This window comes from Tetrao urogallus (genome assembly GCF_951394365.1).
Source record: "Tetrao urogallus genome assembly, chromosome: 11".
NCBI classification, from domain to species: domain Eukaryota; kingdom Metazoa; phylum Chordata; class Aves; order Galliformes; family Phasianidae; genus Tetrao; species Tetrao urogallus.
This window is the reverse complement of record NC_136824.1, coordinates 5755704-5776518: the sequence shown is the minus strand read 5'-3', so window position 1 is coordinate 5776518 and position 20815 is coordinate 5755704. Positions and strand designations below refer to the sequence as shown.

The window sequence follows — 20815 nt, the reverse complement described above, 5'->3', positions numbered from 1 at the left end:
GACTCTAGAGCCAGCACAATGAAGTCAAATAGGTCACTCCCTCCTTTCTCATCACAGCAGTGCTAGGGAGCTTATTATTGAGTGCTTTGACCAATTCTCTTCATGTCTCAAGTAGCAGAGCTACCCCTGAGGGAAAGAGTTTATACATCTCACTGCTGGAAAATTTTCCCTGCTGCTCAGCCTTGATGTTCTTTTTCTTCTATCACTGTTTTTATATGCTTTTGTACCACTTGAGATAGTTCATCCCTGCCCCTCACTGATGACACCCTGCAGGTGTTAGAGCTTCATTTAGGACATATCAGCACAATCAGTATTTAGCTATTGCACCCCGTAACTCTACTCTCAAAGCCTTCTGTTCCTTCCTTCTCTTTGACACGCTTTCCTTTCTGACTGCTAGGAGATGGACATTGATGAAATTCTGCGCTTGGCTGAAACACGAGAGAATGAAGTGTCCACCAGTGCCACTGATGAGCTGCTGTCACAGTTCAAGGTAGACACCATTGTAGTGGGATGCAGGAACGTGGCTCCCCATGTCTTCCCATAACGGTGGGGTCAGGAACAGACAGAACAAATCAGGCCCAGTGAGAGGTGCTCTGTACAAAGCAGCTTTCTGAGGGGCTGCCTGGACTTAGTAGCTGGGCAGATGTGTAGGTATTCATTTCCTTTTATGTGGTCTTGAAGGCTGTGAATAAAATGCTGAATTTACCAAATTTGGAAACAAAAACGATAACTTAGGCTCAGCAGTACTTTTTAAACTGCACGTACTTTCTCGAGAGTTGTTAGCCCAAAGACGTGGCAAAGAACCAGGAATGTAGTGACATAAGGATCAGTTATACAGTAATTATGGAAACGTTGGCAAAACTCCTGTGGAGAAGAAGTTGAAGCTTAGCAGACAGCTCTGGGGTATTCCTGCCAGGGGAGGGAATTTCTGAAAGCGTTGCTTTGCTTATAAAAGGTGGCTAACTTTGCAACCATGGAGGAGGAAGAGACAGAGCTGGACGAGAGGCCCCAGAAGGACTGGGACGATATCATTCCCGAGGAGCAGAGGAAAAAAGTGGAGGAGGAAGAAAGGCAGAAAGAACTGGAGGAAATCTACATGCTGCCTCGCATCCGGAGCTCAACGAAAAAGGTACAGCGTATCTCCAAGAGCTGAGGGGCTGGAGGCCAAAGCTGGCAAAGGCAGTGCTTACGGGGAAGCTTTCCTGTGCTCCTGCCCCTTCTCCAAAGCTGGTTAGGGGTGACCCACAGAGTCACATTGGCCTCTTGTTGGCATCAAGCATTAGACCCGTGGTTCGTCATGCAGTGTAGGAGCTCACACTGGATTTGGTACAACTCATGCTGGGCTAGACACAGAAAACCTGTAGTGAGCACAGGGCAAAATAACTACACTCAACCACTGCAGACCCTACTGAAGTTTGTGGTTTTCAGTTCGTTTCTTTCCCTCAGGTTCTATAGCTGTTCTTACCTAAATGTTTCTCTTGAGGGCAAAGAGATACCATCTTCCTAAGTTTGTTTTTAGGTGATGTGATCTCCCCGAATCCAATAGGAAGCAGTCTGTGAAACCGCTGAGATACGGGACTTGGAGAGGTTGTGAGCTCTTCTTGGGGATAAGATGAGGAAAAGGTTTAAAGTGGAAGCTAAAGAAGGATAATTTGTATTTGTGTGATTGCAGTAAGGCAATTGCACCTCACTTTACGGGTGTCTTGGTTTTCAAAATACTCCAGATACCAAGGAGCCTAGGGTACTATAGCACAGAACCGTGGAAAATTAAGGTCTTATACCTTAGTAAATCAAAATGCAGTTGAGAAACTAGGCTGTAAAGGAAGGATGACCACGGGAGTCTTAGCTAGCCAGAAATGGCAAGCGTGCACAAACTTACTGGTGTGATTACATGGCCTGCATCTTCAGGGATTGGTGCTGAGTTGATTCAACATAAAATAGTGCCAGTGCACGGCAGGTAAGAAAAAGATTGGCAGATAAGCAGTTAAACAGCCCTGCTATCCTTCTGCTGCATACAGGCTCAAACAAATGATAGTGAATCAGATGCAGAGACTAAGAGAAGGCTTCAGAGATCATCGGGGTCAGAAAGTGAGACTGATGATACCGATGATGAGAAGAGACCAAAGCGCCGTGGACGTCCTCGGAGCGTTCGAAAGGATACTGTGGAAGGATTTACTGATGCTGAAATCCGGAGGTCAGTGCTGAGCAACAGGGATGGTTCAGTAAACAAGTATAGAAACCCCACACAGGTGTTGAAACTGCCTAGGTAATCTAAGAGAAGTTCAGCTGTAAGCATATCAGTGATTTATATGAAGCTAGTTCTTTGGAACAGCTTCTGCGCTGTTGTCCAGTTCTGTTTGCTGCTGGCTGATGACTTTAATATTCACATCTGAGCAAAATGGGCTGGAATGTCTTCATTTAGGCTGCAGTCAAGCTGGTACCTTCCTAGAATCAATCCCTGAGGCAGCTGTCCAACCCAATCTGTGTGGATTCTGTGTTACATATGAGACTTAAGTGCCATGAGATAGCGCTGGAGAAGCCAAGGACTCTGGCCGTCCTGACATTGTTCTGGCAGCAGTCCTGATGAGTTAAGCCTGAGTGAAAGGCAGGCTCTGTCTGGCAGAATGAATCCCATGAAAAGCAGTGGTCCAGTCAATCAGAGCAATAGTGTATCCTCTCCTGCACTGCGTCCCAGGAGTCAGCTGGGGGCTGAATTCCAAAGTATTATTTTCTTCTCATATTTTCCTCTCCTTCTCAAGCCTTTCCCTCGGGCCCTTTGTCTTATGGCTGTGCCCAGAGGTTTAGCCAAAAACAGAAAAGGGTTTGTGAGTTTTCGTTGCTTCTGTCTCTAATAAATGTATTTTTAAAAGGCAGATATTAAACCTTTTTGCATTGTGGCAGATGCCCTATATGCAGCCCTGAAACCATCGAAGAGGAACGAGGTGTTGCAACGTGACCTATAACAGCTGTTTTAGTTAAAGTGCTGTAGCTGAAAGAGGAAAAGATGGAAAAAAAGAAGGGAAAAAGTAGCTCATTTAAAAATAATCTGTTAGTTGAAACCATTGAGTCTACTTCCAGCACACAGCACTGTTCAGTCGCAGCAACAGTGCCTGACTCTTGCCTTGAAGGTGCTGTTAACAATGGCAGTGATTTTCACAATAAAAAGTAAGAAGTAAACATAAATAGCAATTCTTGTCTGCAAGGCTGTGTGATGGATTGTACCACGTTTGGCTGTTCTGCAAGAGGTTGTTACACTTACAGCCTGAGCTTTAAAATTACTAATGACATTGATTTAGTGCCTCTTGAATCCTTGGAAATTGAAGTTAATAATTACCCATACGGTGAGAGCTAATGCTTTCTTCTATTTTTTTTTTACACTACAGTTGTCTCTCCTCGTTCTTGTCATCTGTCAAACATCTGACATTCATAACAACATTCTGTTCTTCTCCAGCTGAGGTCACAGAACTCTTTGTGGGGGTTAATGGATTAAGCTCCCCAGTCCTGAGCGATGCTTAGCTAATCAGTGTGGAATGCGAGCTTGATAATACGACAGGCTGTAATTAATATATCCAAACATATTTGTGATATTGGACACATGTTTTATGGCAGTTGCTTTAGTTCCCTATTTTTTTTTTTTTGTTCTTAGGTTTATCAAGGCTTACAAGAAGTTTGGACTGCCTCTTGAGCGGTGAGTCTCAACCTGGCCTTTCTCCAAAGGGTTATCATGGGGGAAATGTTGTGTTTCTGAGCTCTGCCATACACATAAGTGTTTGTCAGCCTCACCTGACAGCAAGTTTGCTGTCATGTGCTCCAGTAACCCAAACGCTGCCATATGGTCTTTCATGTCTCAGTTGGTGGGCAGTGATGAATGCTGCCCAAAGAGCAGCTGGAGCACTAGTGCTGCTGGCAGAATCTGGCCCTCGGGGCATTTCCATCCTGCCTTGAAAGAAGCAGGAGCAGCTGTCTGAACAGCAAATGTAACCTCAAACACTTGTCAAGTTTCTCCATACATGTTACAAGGGCTGCTGCAAAAGTAATTCTCCTATTTGATGATGTTGGCCACTGATGTCAGAGGCAGGTCTTGGTGGTAGGGCAGTAGAGGTTGAAGTTTCCTATGAACTGGGAGATTATGATGAGGGAACTGCATACAGAGCTGAGTACTGGCTTCGTTGCAGTGGAAATGATGGTGGCAATGTTGGAATATCACAGAGTTTGTGCAAAGTGGGTACTGGAATGCTCACACAGAAAGGTCACTGTATGCAAGTTGCCAGGACCTACTGGATCAATACAAGGCTGAAGGTGACAGTTTACTGGATCACATTGTTACTGGTGTCACCACTGTGGGCTGGAGTTAAAACAGCAGCCACGGTGTGTTGACATGGAAATTCTCCATCCAATAAAAATTTCAAGACAAGGCCTCAGTGGATGAAGGGATGTGCAGTGTCTTTTGGGAGAGGAAAGGCGTGATCCTTCTGGATTTCCTGGAGCCCAGACAAACCATCAACTCTGACTGCTACTTTGCAGTGCTGACAAAGCTGAAGGCTCAAAATTCCTGAGTCAGGCCAGAGAAGAAGACAGGGATAACACCAGGCCCTGTGCCAGTTTGGTGGTATTGGAGCACGTTGCCAATCTTGGCTAGACTGTCCTACCACACCCACTGTATAGTCTGGATTTGGCACCTTCTGACTTCCATCTGTACAGGCTGATGAAAGATGGACTGCATGGCAGTGTTCTCCTAGCAATTACAGCTGTGAAACTTTGTGCACCTCCACTGGTGCAGATTTTTACAAGCATGACATGCAAGCTCTTTGCTGGCAAAAATGCATAGCTAATAGTAGTGACAGTGCTAAAGAACAGTGTTTTGTAGCTGAGGATTTGCAATGTCAAATGGTGCTGCTGTGCTCTTTATATCTGTTGTTTCCATGGAAATAAATAGGAGGCATTACTTTCAGAGCAACCTGTGTAAATTCCAGATTGAATGTGGAGCATCTTTCTCCCTCTTGAAGGGATGGGGGGAAAGACATTGCCCCCAGCTCTGGGTCTGCACAGCCCAGTGCTGTGCCCCAGCATGAATAAAAGGAGATGTGTGCATGTGGTGGGTCTGCTAAACTGGCACCCTGACTGAGGTCTGGGAGCCAGAGCAGCAATCCCTGCGTGTGTTGTCTGAGAAATGACTGTTTTTTCAGCTGGTTGTACTCTTTGGTTGTGAAATGCAAGGTTTGTATGGGCCTCGATGTTGTGAAATTCAGCCAGGCAAAAGAGACAGCAGATGGCAGCTTTTGACCACCAAATGGAGCTAAGGCAGCACTGAGGAGGGGGGCATAAAGCACACTGGACAGTCAGTGTGCTGGTTGTGCCACAGATAGACAGTTCTCACCTTTGCTTTAACACTAACGAAGATGAAGGACTGGGTCTGTTACACCACATCTACACTGTGTTGCAGTTGTCAGAACTGAAAAAAGGACTAAAACCTGTGCCAGTCCCACTCATGAAGGTTTCACACCTTCCTACACACACAGCATTCATTGACAATCAAATTGCTCAGGGAGCGACTGGGATAAGAAATGCTACATAAAATATAAAACTTGCAATTTGTTTTTCCCCTTCCCCAGGCTGGAGTGCATTGCCCGGGATGCTGAGCTGGTGGATAAGTCTGTGGCTGATCTGAAGCGTTTGGGGGAACTCATCCACAACAGCTGTGTGTCAGCAATGCAGGAATATGAGGAGCAGCTGAAAGAAAACCCAGGTGAAAGTAAGTGAGAGCATTGCTGCAGTTAGAATGTTTTTGGTGATGAGATGATGAGAAGCCATTCCCTTGCTGCTGAACGTGGTGGCCATACCACATTGCAGCTTCTTAAATCATCCCATCTCCACCAGGCAGCTGTTGCCAACGGAGATACACAGGGATTTGGAGATGCAGGGCTGGATTTCCCACAAGGTCTCTGCTGCTTCTGATGTGTAAAACTTCTGAAGCAACGCTCCAGCATACTTAGATGTATTTTTAAGGTGAGGGATGCTTCAGTTGCAGATCTAAGTGAATTGATAATGATAACTTATACTGGGAACCTACGTTAGCAGATTTTGTTTAAAGAAATTGTGAGTAAGGTGTTGATCTCTGTGTCTGTCTAGGCATTGTTTTTTTCCACACAAAAACATCCATTCCTAGTTGCTGTGTTTTGTTACTAAGCAGGGAAAGGACCTGGGAAAAGAAGAGGTCCTACCATCAAGATCTCTGGTGTCCAAGTGAATGTGAAATCCATCATCCAGCATGAAGAGGAGTTTGAAATGCTGCATAAATCCATCCCCGCAGACCCAGAGGAAAGGAAGAAGTGAGTGTGAAGGGCTAAATGGGCAACACAGAAAGAGGCTCGGGGAATTTGGATTTTGTAGTGGAAAGAAACTAGCCTAGATATGTGGATTTGCTTTAGCCCTGCAGCATTAAGAGCAGCTCATGTTTGCAATGCCTTCAGGTACCGCCTGACGTGCCGTGTCAAAGCTGCCCATTTTGATGTAGACTGGGGAGTGGAGGAAGATTCTCGCTTGTTAGTGGGAATTTACGAGCATGGTTATGGAAACTGGGAACTAATTAAAACAGATCCGGAATTGAAGTTATCTGATAAGGTAGGTGGTTTTGCATGTTGCTTATATTGGGTCCATTACAGTCTTCGTAGAGAACACATTTGATTTCGTCCAGAAACAGATGTTTGTTTGTAGCCAGTCCAAAAATAATAATAAATAACAACAAGGAAAACGGCAACCTCTGTGGAATGCTGCATGCTTGATGGAAAGCAGAGTTGTCTGATTTGATTGGCAGTAAATCTTCTTTGAACAGTCCCATATGCGCCACACTGAAATGATGCAGGGGGAAAATACTAATGCTGACATATGTGGTTCCATGCACAGTATAGAGGGTGCTTTGCATAATTGTGACTTGATATTTCCTCGAGTGTCTCACGAGGAGCTGAGTTTGAATTTCTGTTTGGAAGCTGTTTTTCACAGATTTTACACTGCTTATGTCAGGAGTGGTCTGTGTTGGCTTCGAGGGTGTAGTTCCATGAGTGGCTGCAACAGCAAAGCCAGCTGGAAAGCCTCTGTCTAGTTCCTCTGTTCCTCAGTCATTCCCACAAGAGCTCTTTTTAAGGGCCACGTTGAAATGAACCTGGTTACAACTAAGCAGCCATCCCTTGTGTCAGCACCATGGAAGGAGTGTGCACTGCAGCACTGGACTGAGGAACACTGGGACACTTGGCTGCCAATATGCTTCATTACCACGGCATCCCCTCTAGTGCTTTTAGCAAAGATCAGACTGTGGTCGAGATCCTTCCTATGTGAAGTTTCAGAAAAGGAATTTTACAGTTTCCTGAGACACACCATCCAGTAGTAACCTTAGCTGGTAAGCTGAAATACGTCCTCCACAAAGCAGTGCCTTGCAGCCTTGTTTTCCAATAAAAGTTGCTGTACCAGTGTCTGAGGCCGTCAGAGAGGACAAGGCTGCTCTGACAAGGCTGTCATAAGAGAGTCTAGTGAATCAAAGTGAGTGGACTCAGTACTGCAGTGCAAGTACTTGCATTTTGCAGGGCTTTTTTTTTTCTTTGCACATCGAAGATTGTAGAGAATCTAGAGAGCTGCCTTGGGATCCTTTTTCCTGCAAAATGCTCCAGGTCTTGCCTGGTGCTTTGCTTATGGATAGACAGGGGGAGTCTGTGTGAAGTTCTGCGTGAGGTTGGTGGAAATGCTTGAGCTCTGTCATTCCCTCTAGAAGGTGCAGCATCTCCAGCCATTTGCTGCACCTGAAAGGAGTTGTGCCAGTGTGTAGTTCTTTTGCCAAGGTTTGATATGTACATGTAAATGTAGATATTTTTTCTTCTTTATCAAAGATCCTACCTGTTGAGACAGATAAGAAACCTCAGGGAAAACAGCTCCAGACCCGAGTGGATTATCTACTGAAACTGCTGAAGAAGGATCTGGAGAAGAAAGAAAACATGAAAGATGGGGAAGAGGTGAGACACAGCTGCTTGGCTCAGGGCTTTTCAGGACGAGGGGTTGGTTGCTAGTAGGAGTCAAGCTTGTGTGGCTACGTCACTGAGTTTGTCCTACATGAAAGAATATTGGATTGTCTGCTGTCTGATTGCTTTGCGATGCTGAAGTGATAATTGGTGGGGGACAAGTAATTAGTTACTGCACTTACCAAAGGACTGCAGTATGGCACTCTAATTCCTAATGCTCTAATGCTAGATTTTCAACTTTTGTCACTTAGGAAAAAAAAAAAACAAAACTCTGCAAGTTGAGTGCACACCACTGAGGGAGAGCAGGATGCCTCATGCCCTGTTTAGTAAGCTATTTCTGAGAGGTGATGGAATAAACAAGTCTGTGTGCTGAAAACTCCCTCGAATCTCAGCAAGGGGCACTTCAGGCTATTCAAACAGAACGTAAATTGTCCTAGAAAAAAAAAAAACAACATATATTTTTTTTTCTGCTTTCCTTTTTTCCCACATGGAAGTTGCATCATGATAGGCTCTGGTAAATATGCACAGAATACCTGGTGTCAGTGGGAATCGGGTAGTGTTCATCCTTGCTACCTCGTTGTCACTGGTCCATATACACCAGTCTATAGATGTTTGAGATATTCCCTTGGCCTCTTAAATTTCACAAGCAATTCCTCTTTCTGGCTGATATTTGTTTGTCTAATTTTGTATGTGGTCCGCCAAGCTTTCCTGTGGTTCCTCAGGCATCCTGGCACCCTGCAGGACCTGCAGCTGTTCAGGAGATGGGCTATGCCTCTAGGAAGCAGCTGAAGGTATTTGCTTGCTCTGACTTGTTCTGTCTTCTCTCCAGGGCAAGCTAAAGAAGAGGAAACCACGAATAAAGAAAGAGAACAAGGCTCCCAAAGTCAAAGATGAGCATGGGAACGAACTCTCCCCTCCTCGGCACTCAGACAACCAGTCAGAAGAAGGTGAAGTCAAGGTGAGTCAGCTTGGATAGCAGGTTTCCTTGGGCTGTACTGTTACTATGGAAACTCAAGTTGAGAAGCACCCCTGGCAAATGTCCTGAGGAGTCAAGAGGAGCTATAGAGTGCATTCCCACAAGAGACTAGCAAGCTGACAAAAAAAATAGCACAGGTGTTGAGGTGGAAGAAGTGCCTTTTACCACCTGCTTTTTTAGGTCAGTACTTGTGGTGCTTTGGGGAGGATGCTAGAAGGGCCACACGTCCACGTGCTGACCTGCAGGAAAGGTGGTCTCAGGACAAAATCTGTTGCCCTTATAAAGAAGAGAAAGAAGAATTGTTTCCTTCTCCTTTTCAGTATATCAGTCAGTGGTGAAGCTGGAGTTTACCAAGGTCACACTGTTGCTTAGAAAACCTTCTGTCATTGAGTGGTTTGGCTTGTAGTCTAAGGCTTTTTGTTCATGTTCTGATCAGTATCTGCCTTATGGACTGAGTGTTCTCCAGCACAACTGGCATAGGAAAGTGGTGCTTATCTGAAGTCTGCCAGGGGCTCGTATAATTTTTATGCCTTCTTGTTCAAGGTTGTTTGGGTGGATTGTAGCACCGATCTTGCTGTCGGGTTAAAGAGGTGTGAGGGCAAATCTGGATGGATCTCAACAAACGCTTGCTTTTCAAAGATGCATGTTTTATGGAAGAATGTGTATGTGAGGTGAAGGACTCCAGCTTTGACAGTGCCGTGACTGATTTTCTAGGATGATGGCTTGGACAAGAGCCCAGTGAAAAAGAAACAGAAGAAGAAAGAGAACAAAGAGAACAAGGAAAAACAGACAAGCACTAAGAAAGAAAAGGAAAGTGATAAAGAGAAAAAGAAGACAAAAGAAAAGAAAGAGAAGGTATGCAATACTCTCGTGAGCAGTTGAAGAGACAGGGAAGTCTAAGCAGAGGGGTAGGCTGTGAGTCCTATTAAAGGCCCAGAGTGAGGAGTCATTAATAAAATACTGGGGTGAGACCTTATCCATTTTGCAGCCCTGCTGAGCTCCTTAGCGTGTAGAATTGCACTAAGGAGTGGAAAAGGCAACATATCCTAAGCCTTGTGAAAAAGGAGCAAAAAGGAAGAAAAGATTTTGTGGGACTGTGTGTAAAGTATAGCTGTCCTGTGACAGCAGCGTGGCTTAATAGCTGGTGTTAAGGAAGAAAGGGTGCAGAGCACGGAGCACTCAGTTCAAAGTTATGTTCAGCTGTGATTTATCACAGGATTGGCAGCTACTTGTCTGCATTCCTCTCTAATTTAAATTCGCCCCAAATAACCTAGCAGACCGTTCTGCCAGGACTGGATTAACCTTGTGACTGTTCAGGACCCATCAGAATGAGTGTTTCAACACCAATGGTATGTCATAGGCTAAAATGTCCCTTGAATTTTGGGTATGACTGCCTTTAGGCTGAATTCAGATTGGAAGAGAAGTAAAAGGTTCTGGAATGATTACCTGATGTACCTGCCCAGTGGACAGGTGTGTGCTGTGTGCTCACTGTGTTTTGACACCGAGGTCACAAGTACAAACCAGAGAGCTTCATTGTGCATGCAGGAGACAGTTTGCTTTCCAGTGATGCTTCATGTGGTTCTGATTACAGATAAACTATATAAGTAAAAAATTACACCTAATTTAAATGTGAGTTTGCTTTCCAGAACAGCTAGTTTGAGGACTAGTGATGCTGTGTGAAGTTGCAAGTCTTCATAGGCATGAGTCTAGGCTGTTTGCAAGGGGCATATATTCTTTAGCTTCCCCTCTCCAATGCTGTTTTTTCTCTTTGTGAGTATAACCATAATATTCAGGTCCAAAACATTGGCTCTTAGTTCCCTCTGCTCCCTCAGGGATGACATAAAGCTAAACAGAGGCCTTACAGCAGAACAGTTTGAAATCTTGGGAGGAAAGTTGTAGGAGCTGTGCCCAGGGTTTAACGACTGCCAGTAACAATAGTGTGCAGGCTGTTACTTGGATCACTTGGGGTCCTGCAGACTGGTTCATCACGTGATGTAATTTGTCCTTGTAAAGCCTAAAGGTGGTGAAGCCAAATCTGGAAGTAAAGGGAAGAGATCGCAAGGTCCCGTCCACATTACAGCGGGGAGTGAACCAGTCCCTATTGGAGAGGATGAGGATGATGATCTGGACCAAGAAACATTCAGCATAGTGAGTATTTCTGCAGGAGATGGGATGATAATGGCAGAGCCTCCCAGTAAGCCAGTGTGTGCTTGTACTTGATCCGAGGGTGTGTTTTGGGTGTCAGCACTGATCTGTAAATCCACTTCAGCAAGGAGAGACCCTCCTCAAAGAGCCCCACACCAATTTCTTCTAGTTGGCCTGGCAGCATGACAGAACAACCCTGCCCAAGAGATTGCCCAGCAAGGGTTGTCCTCTGTGCGCACCAGCAGCTGCTGTACATGGCACCTCAACAGGAAGAAATTTCAAAGCTCAGAAAGCTGTCTTCTTCAGCTGATCATATCACAGAATCATAGAATGGCCTGGGTTGAAAAGGACTTCAAAGATCATCCAGTTCCAACCCCCTGCTGTGTGCAGGGTAGCCAACCACCAGACCAGGCTGCCCAGAGCCATATCCAGCCTGGCCTTGAATGCCTTCAGGGATGGGGCATCCACAACCTCCTTGGGCAGCCTGTTCTAATGTGCCACCACCCTTTGAATAACAAGCTTCCTCCTAATAGCTAACTTAAATCTCCCCTCTCTTACTTTATAACCATTCCCCCTTATCCTATCACTATCAACCCATGTAAACAGTTACTCCCCATCATTTTTATGTGCTCCCTTCAAGTACTGGAAGAATAAACTCCCACTGCTCACTTGGCAGCCTGAGTCACAGATGATGCAGCAGCCTGATGTGGCAATCTTGTCTGCTGTAGGGGCCCGGGAGCCATTGGGGGCTGCTCTAGGTGGCAAAATACAGGGGGACTTAAAGAGTGACCTTGTATGGCTGTAGTTGGTATGCAGTTGTTGGAGCTGTGTAAGCACATCCCTAGCTCTGTAAATGCTCTGGCAGCAAACGTGCCTGCAAGGCTTGTAAAAATAGCCTAGCTGTTGTGACAGATGCTTCTTTGTCTGACTTACATAGTGAAATGCTGAAGTATCAGTTTTTAAAAACAGTTCCGTACTTTGAAATCTCTCTATTTTCAAATCTGTGTATTCCCTGTAGGCCCTATGTTATCTTTATGGCTTTTTTTTTCCCCCTTTTATTTTCCCTCTGTGGTGCGTGAAAGGTCCAGTCAGGCAGTGGAAACCTGTCTGATGTACTGCCTGTGCAAAGTGCTGATGCCTCCAGTAGAAAAAGGTGATGCTTCCATCTTGTGTCTCCCGGACTTAATAAAAGCAATAGATTAAAGCAAACACAGGCTGGGATGGACAGGGAGGCCATTGAGAGCACTAATTCAGCTGGGGCTGCTCGTTCAGCGTGTTGATGCTCAGTTCCACTTCCCTGCCTGTCCTGGGATCAGCCCGTGTGCCTTTCCTGTTTGCAAAGCAAATTGTTCACCTCCAAAAGACTGAGGGGACGGCACAGATGGAGAGACTCATCATTTCCTGATTATTTTCTGCAGCACGTCTAACGAATTGCTGCTTTCAGAGATGGTTTCTCCTTGCCTAACGGTTAGATAAAGCTAATACCTCATGCTAATGAACTTCTTTCAGCTCTGATTAACCAGAGAACAGTTGCAGAGCCCTTTGCCAAGTGAATCACTTTCTACTGTTTCTTTCTCAAGTGCAAGGAAAGGATGAGACCAGTGAAAAAAGCACTGAAACAACTTGATAAGCCTGATAAGGGACTGACGGTTCAGGAACAGCTGGAGCACACACGCAACTGCCTCCTAAAAATTGGGGACCGCATCTCTGAGTGCCTTAAAGCCTACACCGACCAGGATCTTATCAAGCTATGGAGAAGGTGAGGGATCATTTTGTTTTCCTTTGCTGATCTGTGATATTTCAAAAGGGCACTTTGGCTGCTGGGTTTTGTGTGGATGAGTGTGCTGTTTGCCTCTTACTGAATGTAAGAGAAACCTCATGTTCTGTAGCCCATTCAGACCTTGATCAGCCTCTGGTGAGGGTTTTGTCTCCAAGTTGTGCTGGTTTCATTTAAATTGATTTCAGAGCTAGTTTAGAAAAACCAGTGCAAAACAGTTACTCTACTTCGAAGGGCTTTGTTCCAACTCTCCTGAAACATCCTGTCCTGAGCTGGAATGTGACTGTTTTCCTTAGAGGGCAGAACTGATTTGGTGTTGGTTTGAAAGCAGATGGCAGTTGAACAGCTCACATAGCAATTAACAGAAAAAGTTCATGTCCTTCCAGGAACCTATGGATATTTGTGTCAAAGTTCACAGAATTTGATGCCAGAAAACTGCACAAACTCTACAAGATGGCTCATAAGAAAAGGTCGCAGGAAGAAGAGGTGAGATGTGAAGTGCCTTTCCTCTGGGTGCTTTCTTTACCACTTGTTGCACTTGCCCACACTTGGGCACAGCTGCTTCACAAGGAGGTGGGTGGCCCACAAAATGGGGGATCTCCAGCCCAGGGCCTGACAAACTGAGCCACCGCTCACGTAATCTGAGTTGTGGTCGAAGAGCAGCTGAGCTATAACTCTCTTACCCCTTCCAGGAGCAGAAAAAGAAGGAGGACATGGCCAGCATGCCCAGCGCGAAGAAGCCGTTCCGCCCAGAGCCTTCGGGCTCCAGCCGTGATCCTGCCATGGCCCAGTCTCACGTGCCTCACAATCCTCATTCCCAGAAGCTCCACATGCCCCCTTCCCACGGCCAGCAGCAAATGCATGGGCACCCACGTGAAAGCTACGGCCATCCCCCCAAGAGACACTTCAGCAACACAGGTGAGTGCTGGGAAACCAGAAGCAACCATTGCTCCTAACCTAGTGGCTGTTTGCTCTTGGACACAGATTGTGGCTGCTCAGGTTTGAAGGTGATGGGATGGAACGTACACGATTGCTGTTCTTACTGCTGGACTAGAAAACATGATAACAGTGTGGGGAGAGAGTATGAAAAACAGGAGAGAATGAGATTAGCTAGAATAATGGTGGGGAAATACAAGGAATAAAATGGGATCTGTATAATTCAGGGAAGAAAAAGTGAAAGGAGCAACAGTTAAAGGTTATCAGTTGAGGATTGAGCAAAGAAGTACTAGGCTTAAAATGAAAGCACGGAATGCACTTCTCACTGCTTTCCTCATTGCAGACCGAGGAGAGTGGCAACGAGATCGAAAGTTCAGCTACAGTGGCAACAGCAACCAGATGTGGGGCGGGGAGCGGCATCACCAATACGAGCAGCACTGGTACAAGGACCACCACTATGGGGACCGGCGATCTCGTGGAGACCCGCACCGCAGCTCTGGGAACTACAGACCAAATAACCTCTCCCGCAAGAGGCCGTACGAACAGTACAGCAGTGACCGAGACCACAGAGGCCACCGGGATTATTACGACAGGTAATTGTAGTTCCTCTCAGGGAGGCTGGCAGGGGTTTGCAGCAGTGCACGCAGCCACCGTGGACAAGCTTCCTTAGAATCGTTAAGGTTGGAAAAGACCTGTAAGAACATCCAGTCCAACCGTCACCCCATCGCACCGTGCCCGCTAAGTCACGTCCCTCAGTGCCATTTTCCTTGGGGAGCTGACCTCCATCCACCCGTTTTCTCTCCGCAGGCACCACCACGACTCCAAGCGCCGACGATCCGACGAGTTCAGGCCTCAGAATTACCACCAGCAGGATTTCCGACGGATGTCTGATCACAGGCCGCCCATGGGGTACCATGGCCAAGGACCTTCGGACCACTACCGGTCCTTCCACACAGACAAACCGGGAGACTACAAACAGCCCCTTCCTCCACCTCACCCTTCCGTATCGGACCCTCGCTCGCCCCCCTCTCAGAAATCTCCTCATGATTCCAAGTCGCCTCTCGATCACAGGTCGCCTCTGGATAGGTCGCTAGAACAGAAAAACAATCCAGACTATAACTGGAACATTAGGAAAACGTAAAGCGACTGAGAAGGGGGGGAAACACATCTGGAAAGACTTGGATGCAACAACCAGAAACTCTGAACATGCTGCTATCATCTTGCTGGGTCAAGGAGGATTTTGGAGGAGCAGGTGGAGGAAGACTCAGTTCTAATTTGGGTTCCCATTTTGTTTCCCCCCCTTTCTCTCATTGAACGTTGGAAACAGACTTGCCTCATTCTTTTTCTTTGGTTTGTTTTCCCCAATCCGACGGACACATGGTGAATTTTCCTCAGCCACAGTGTTTCCTCAAAACTGAGAAGGCGGATCAGTGCTGCTTAGGATTGTGCCAGAAGGCTGTGTGCCTGCTTGGTCTTGATGTTACGTGACAGATGCTGCTTTGGGACTGGGGATAAACTGGTTGGGCTGGGCTTTGTGTGTAACCAGCATAGGTCAATGGATGGTATATTCTGGGAGGGATAGGAGATTCCCTCAGCATCCAAGCTGTTGTTGTCACAAGGGCTTGGTTGAAAGAGGAACTCTGTGTTCCTACAGTGACTCCAAAGGAGTTGGATCCATGCTGGTGACAATCCATCATTTTTCTGGACTCATTATCATTTCTCGTGTCTTTATCCATTTCAAGAAACTGGCTCTGCTCTGTCTGCCATTGTGTCCACTGCCACAGAAGAGCAGAGGGGGATCCAGGGCTGGAATCAGCAAATCTTGACTCTGGGAGACTCTGAGATATGTGAAAAAAGGCAGACTTCTTGTGTAGCAAAGGCTTATTTCACTTCCAACAAGTAGGAAAGAAACTAGGGTGAGAGCAGTATTTCCTCATGGACAGGGCACAGGAATTCGGAACAAGACCCCTCTTCTCTCCTGACGTGGGCAGCTTGGATATCCAGGAATTAACACAGGTGCTGGTTGGGAGCTGTGAGTTACCAGGACAAGAGATGGCTCTTGGCATCTAGGGACCCTGAAGCTCCTAATTCTGGGCAAGTCATTTCTCTCTGTGCTTCACAAAATGGTGATCGCAAACCTATACTGCAACCAACAGATAAGGGGTGGTAGCACAGAGTTGAATGGCAGTGCTGTGAGCTGATCTCTGTCTGGGAATGGTCACACCTGTCACCTTTCTGCCACTGTTCAGCAGTCCAAGTTGGAGATGTGCCTGCGGGCTTAGCACTTAAGTGAGGAGGAAAGAAAAAAAAAGAGGGATTCAGGACTTGGTACTTAAAAATTCCTGGTGCAGATGTTTTAGAGGCCCAGCGTGGCAGAGGGAGAAGAGGGGTTTGCAAGCCCATCTCAGCGGGCAGAGCAAACATTCCTCCAAGTGTTGGAGTCATTGCAAATGATACAGAACAGTGTCCAGCCGGCAGTGTGGGGAGCGGTTCTGCACAGGTTGCTGATCAGAAGCCAGTGTGGTCTCTGTCAGGAGAACTGCATCCCTGCGAAGAACAAGGCTCTCTCAACAGCCAGGCTGCCCAGAGCGTGGTGTCTGCGGATGCTTCGTCTCCCAGAGATCAGTATTAAAGATCAGGCCGTTTCCAGGCTGCTCTTCTTGGTGGGGGGCAGAAGTTGAGGCTCTGTTAAGATGCCAGTATATGACCTTAATAAGCTGTGATGTCCTTTCCCTGATAGTCTGAGGGGTGTTGAGGGCTGGCCTTCCTGCTCCAGGCGCTTTGGAAAGCGCACACAAATCAACACTAACCCCCACGTGTCCACGCCGTGCCGGAGGCGTTGAGGCAACGCGTTGCTGCTGCCTTTCTCACTAAGCTGTGATTGCACTTGCTGTGGTGTTCTACAAAGAGGTCCTTTCTTTTCAGAGGTATTAGCTTTTAAAGTAAAATTGGAAGAAACCTCACAGGGGCAAGGAGCAATTGCTCTTTTCACGTTCACACAGTGGTGCTATCGTGATGGAGAGTTTGTGCCATACAAGTCGTAGCAAGAGGCAATACTGGCCAGACCAGTGTTACGGTTGGTGCAGGATAACTTCAAACTTCCAACAAGAGGCACTTCTGTGCCTGTGCACGAAGGGTTCTGTTTGTCCCAGGTTCCAAGCATGAGGTGGTTTGGGTTTTCTTTCTTGAAACCAGTGCAACAGCAAAAGCTTTGCTGTAGCCAGCAAAGAGTGGTCCCCACTGTCACATCGTTCTGCCACTGAACGTGGTTACCTGGCTACCTGGTTTTGCTCACTCACAGTGGATGGCTCCTCACTGGACTGCACGTTCATGTGTTCATTTGCAGGGAAAGTCTTCCCCAGGTGTGCGTGCACACATTTTATCCCCTCAAAATAGGGACCAGACGTAGTGGCTTGGTGTGAGTGGCATTGGAGAGGACAGATCCACAGCCATAAACGTTACTGCGGTGTCTGTGTCAGCACCTGGTGCAGCTCTTCCTTCTGAGCCAGCTGTGGGGTTTCCTCTCTCCTCTTTGCAGGAAAAAGTAGCAATGTGTTGGGTTTGTTTGCTCATTTGTGTGTTTGTTGGTTCGTTCGTTCATTCGTCTGTTCATCCGTTTGTCTTCTGAAGAACGTTTTTCAGCCTCAGCCCTGGGAAATGTTGTGAGTTCAGCCCATGGAGTCCTGCAGAGCAGACAGGCCGTGCGGTGCCCAACCGAGGTGGCTCTCTGAGGTCCCTCACGTGAACAGTTTAAGTGACCCCCACACAAATATTTTTCTGCTTTCACTCATTTCCTCCCCACCTCCACCTCCCTCCAGGGAGAGAAGGACTCTTACTGTAAAAGTCTTTTAAACCTGTTGACTAAAAAAACAGTAATTAATATTAATTTATATTTGTGGGAAAAAAAAAAAAAATGCCACTGTCCTAGTGATTTCTGATGTAAATATGTTGTTTATATAGTATGTATTAAATTTTCCTACATTGTAAAACTGCTGTACTTTTGATTCTTGTATATTAAAAAGTGTTCCTGAGGTTTTCAGAACTGTGCCAGACTGGATGCAATGCGGGTGGGGTGCTGAAAACTGGGGGTGTCACAGGATTGTGGGACCCTTCTCTGCATGCCAGGATGGGTGTTTTCACCGTGCAGCAATAAGCACTGTGCAGCAATAAGCATGTCCAAGCTGTTCTTCTCAGCTCTTCTATGTAATTTTGCAGCCTCAGGTGATAGAGGAGGGGTTGATCCAGCCTCGGAAACCCCTTTGGATGGGAATTTCCACCTGATCAGGAGAAGCTGTGCCATTTCCTCGCTGGTTTCCATCCAGGATGGTGGTGATGTTTATCCAACCTTCTGCTCTTTGGGATCTCCGTGGGTACACAGTCCTCTTTTTGACCCTTTATTGGGACAATTCCCCTTTCCATGTTCCCTGTTCTTTGGTGGCATTCTCTGCTCCTTCCCCCTCTCCCCAGCTGCGATGCGATGGGCTCTGCTTCACTTTGCTTTTTCCCCTCCACCCGTTCACACCGAGTCCCCAGCGAGGCACAGCGCAGGCACTGAAGCCATTTCTCCCGAGTTATAAGAGCTCATTGTAAAAAGGGCTTTTGCTTTTCACACCTGCAGCCGCGGCGTCCGCCCCTTTCCAGCCTCTCTTCTGCTGAACCGAGCCAAGTTTCGACCGGGAGTGAAATTTCATGGCTGAATTACGTGCCCCTGAAAAATGGGTTTCCTAATGGAAAGAATGATGGGCTGTCAGAACGGCCAGGGGCTGGAGGCCCTGCAGCGGGGCCGTGGGAGGCGGGCTGCCGTCCTGCCCTGAGCACAGCGCCGTGCACCCAGCCGAGCCCGCGGGTCTTCGTTCCGCGCTGCTTCGTCTCGTACGCAGGGAGAAGGTGGAGAAGCTCGGGGCGGACGATGCCGCAGGTAAGGATTTGGGCACGGCGGTGTAACGTCAGGCTGATCCGCTCACAGACCATCCCCAGCCCAAAGGGATGGAAGCCCAAAGCCCTCGGCCGTGTCAGGGCGCAGCGCAGCGCCCGCCGTTCCCCAGCATTTCCCCTGCCCGCCCCGTGCCTGGAGCCGAGCCCCGCCTCGCGTCAGGCCGCGCGTTCGCCGCGTGCCGTGGCACAGCCGGCCCTGCAGGGGGCGCCCGCTTCCCAGCAAAAAGCCGCCCGGGGGGAACGCGGACCTCGTGCTGCCCTGCCGGCGGACAGGAGCTGCGGGGAGCCGGCATGGGGCGAGATCCGCACGGTTGGGCCAGTTCCAGCACAGGGATGAGGTGTGAAAGGCTCCTCGGGTTATGGGTTGAAGCGAACTGCTTCGGGGAAGGGGCAGAAATGGGGCAGCGAGCGGCGAGCAGCACCATAGAACACACCGGGAACAAAACGAGACCCACTGATTTATTGTCAAAAAAACCCTCAAACTTTACTTGCGTTTCTCTCAATAAATAATTTACAGTATGTACAGGCGGTGACACTCCGTGGGTCTGAGCGCAGGGAGGCGGGGACCATCCCGTCACAGCCCTCCCTTCCCTACGCCTTTATGTTTCCATCGATCGGGTCTTTCTTGGCCACACTTCACCTCTAAGCAGAACTGGGTCGAACACAACCAAAATAAAGTGCTTCACTGTTTGCTTCTAAAATAGGGATACCCCAACCACCTTCTAACAGCCGACCACCAGCTGGGCTGCTCGCCCCAACAGCGGGACTGAGCCATGCGGTAATTAAACAGGCTTTCCTTGGCTGGAAATTACCCTTGATGGGTCATTAGGGGAGGTCTTATGGGGTGGATGTACTTGTTGGCACGCTGTGGGTTGGTCAATTAAGACCACATCGCACCACGGCTGTTACCTATGGGGTAGCAGCAAGAGACGGATGTTTCCTCTGAGTGAAAAACTCTCTGCCTCTCAAAATGTGGCTTTTAGGTTTCCAGGAGACGAAAGTCTGGCTATTTAGTATAGCAAAAACGTCCCCATCAGCCTTGCTGAGCAGTCAGCACGTGGGGAAGCCCAGCAGCCCAGCAGTTGGTCTCCTCAGTGCCGTCAAACTGCGATATCCTTATTTTAAAACCTGCCTGAACAGAATTCCTGGGGCACCAGCAAACAAAGCAAGGAGCAAAGTAGTAAACACATCTTTTTTTTTTTTTTTTTTTTTTTTTTTTCCTTTTTGTTTCTTTTCTTTCCTTAAACGTTTAAAAACCAATTACATCTCTTCATCTGTACAGTCACACGAGATCAATGCCAGGGCTCTATATATTAAAGAGACGATATAAATTACATCCATTGACACAAATTTTTGCATTTCTCTGCTGCTTTACAAATGGAGCTCTAGAGCTGTTAGGACACAATGAAAAGTCACGCTGAGTATTTACACCAGGCTGCCTCTTGGCACCAGTTCTGACTGCCAAAGGTCGCCTATTCCCACCTCTTTTGGTGCTAGCTTGACTCGTCATGCCCAGAGACCTCCCTTGAGCAGGACGTTCCCCCAAGAGTGATGCATGTTTGGGGGATGACTTATGGGAAATTCCCTCTGAGGAAAGGAGGGAAAATCCACAAAGAGGTCTCCACGGTGCAGACCAAAGGTGGTCTCGTTTTGTTCAGTGAGCAATGAGGTGAACCACAGAGGAATACGGGAAGGAGAAGGGAAGCACTGTGTGGTGGGGGAAGGAGATTACCAATGGTCTCGAGGGAGGGAACAGACATCTGGGGGCAGATGGGGAGGGGGGGCCCTCTGCTGCATCCTGTCTCCTGGCTGAATTTCTAACATTGCCCCATTCCAGAGACAAGCCCAGATGGGCTTAAGGTGCAATGGGTCTGCAATGGGGTTGCAAGTCATGACCCTGGGAGAAGGAGTGGAGCAGAGATCTAGCAGCAAACAGAGAGGGATGCTCCTGCTTCAGGACCTGGCTGATCCACGGGCAGGTAAGGGGGTGCGGGGCCCGAGGGGGTGCAGATGGGGTCTCCCACTGAGCAGCCTCCCCAG

General features: G+C 47.5%; 1 protein-coding gene across 1 annotated transcript in view; it reads left to right on the top strand.

Annotated features, from left to right (window-relative positions):
* The window catches only part of CHD2 (chromodomain helicase DNA binding protein 2), a gene marked incomplete at both ends in the record, with an annotated part of 49220 nt that extends 34239 nt beyond the window's left edge, over positions 1–14981 (top strand). Inside the window, 16 exons of the mRNA XM_079540711.1 lie at positions 398–490; positions 956–1129; positions 2019–2194; positions 3647–3688; positions 5613–5752; positions 6191–6329; positions 6471–6621; positions 7878–8000; positions 8836–8964; positions 9697–9837; positions 10996–11130; positions 12708–12886; positions 13291–13390; positions 13597–13822; positions 14184–14433; positions 14648–14981. Of these exons, the coding sequence (XP_079396837.1) occupies positions 398–490; positions 956–1129; positions 2019–2194; positions 3647–3688; positions 5613–5752; positions 6191–6329; positions 6471–6621; positions 7878–8000; positions 8836–8964; positions 9697–9837; positions 10996–11130; positions 12708–12886; positions 13291–13390; positions 13597–13822; positions 14184–14433; positions 14648–14981 (2532 nt within the window). The remainder of the gene's footprint in view (positions 1–397; positions 491–955; positions 1130–2018; positions 2195–3646; positions 3689–5612; positions 5753–6190; positions 6330–6470; positions 6622–7877; positions 8001–8835; positions 8965–9696; positions 9838–10995; positions 11131–12707; positions 12887–13290; positions 13391–13596; positions 13823–14183; positions 14434–14647) is intronic.
* Between the last annotated feature and the right edge of the window lie 5834 nt (positions 14982–20815).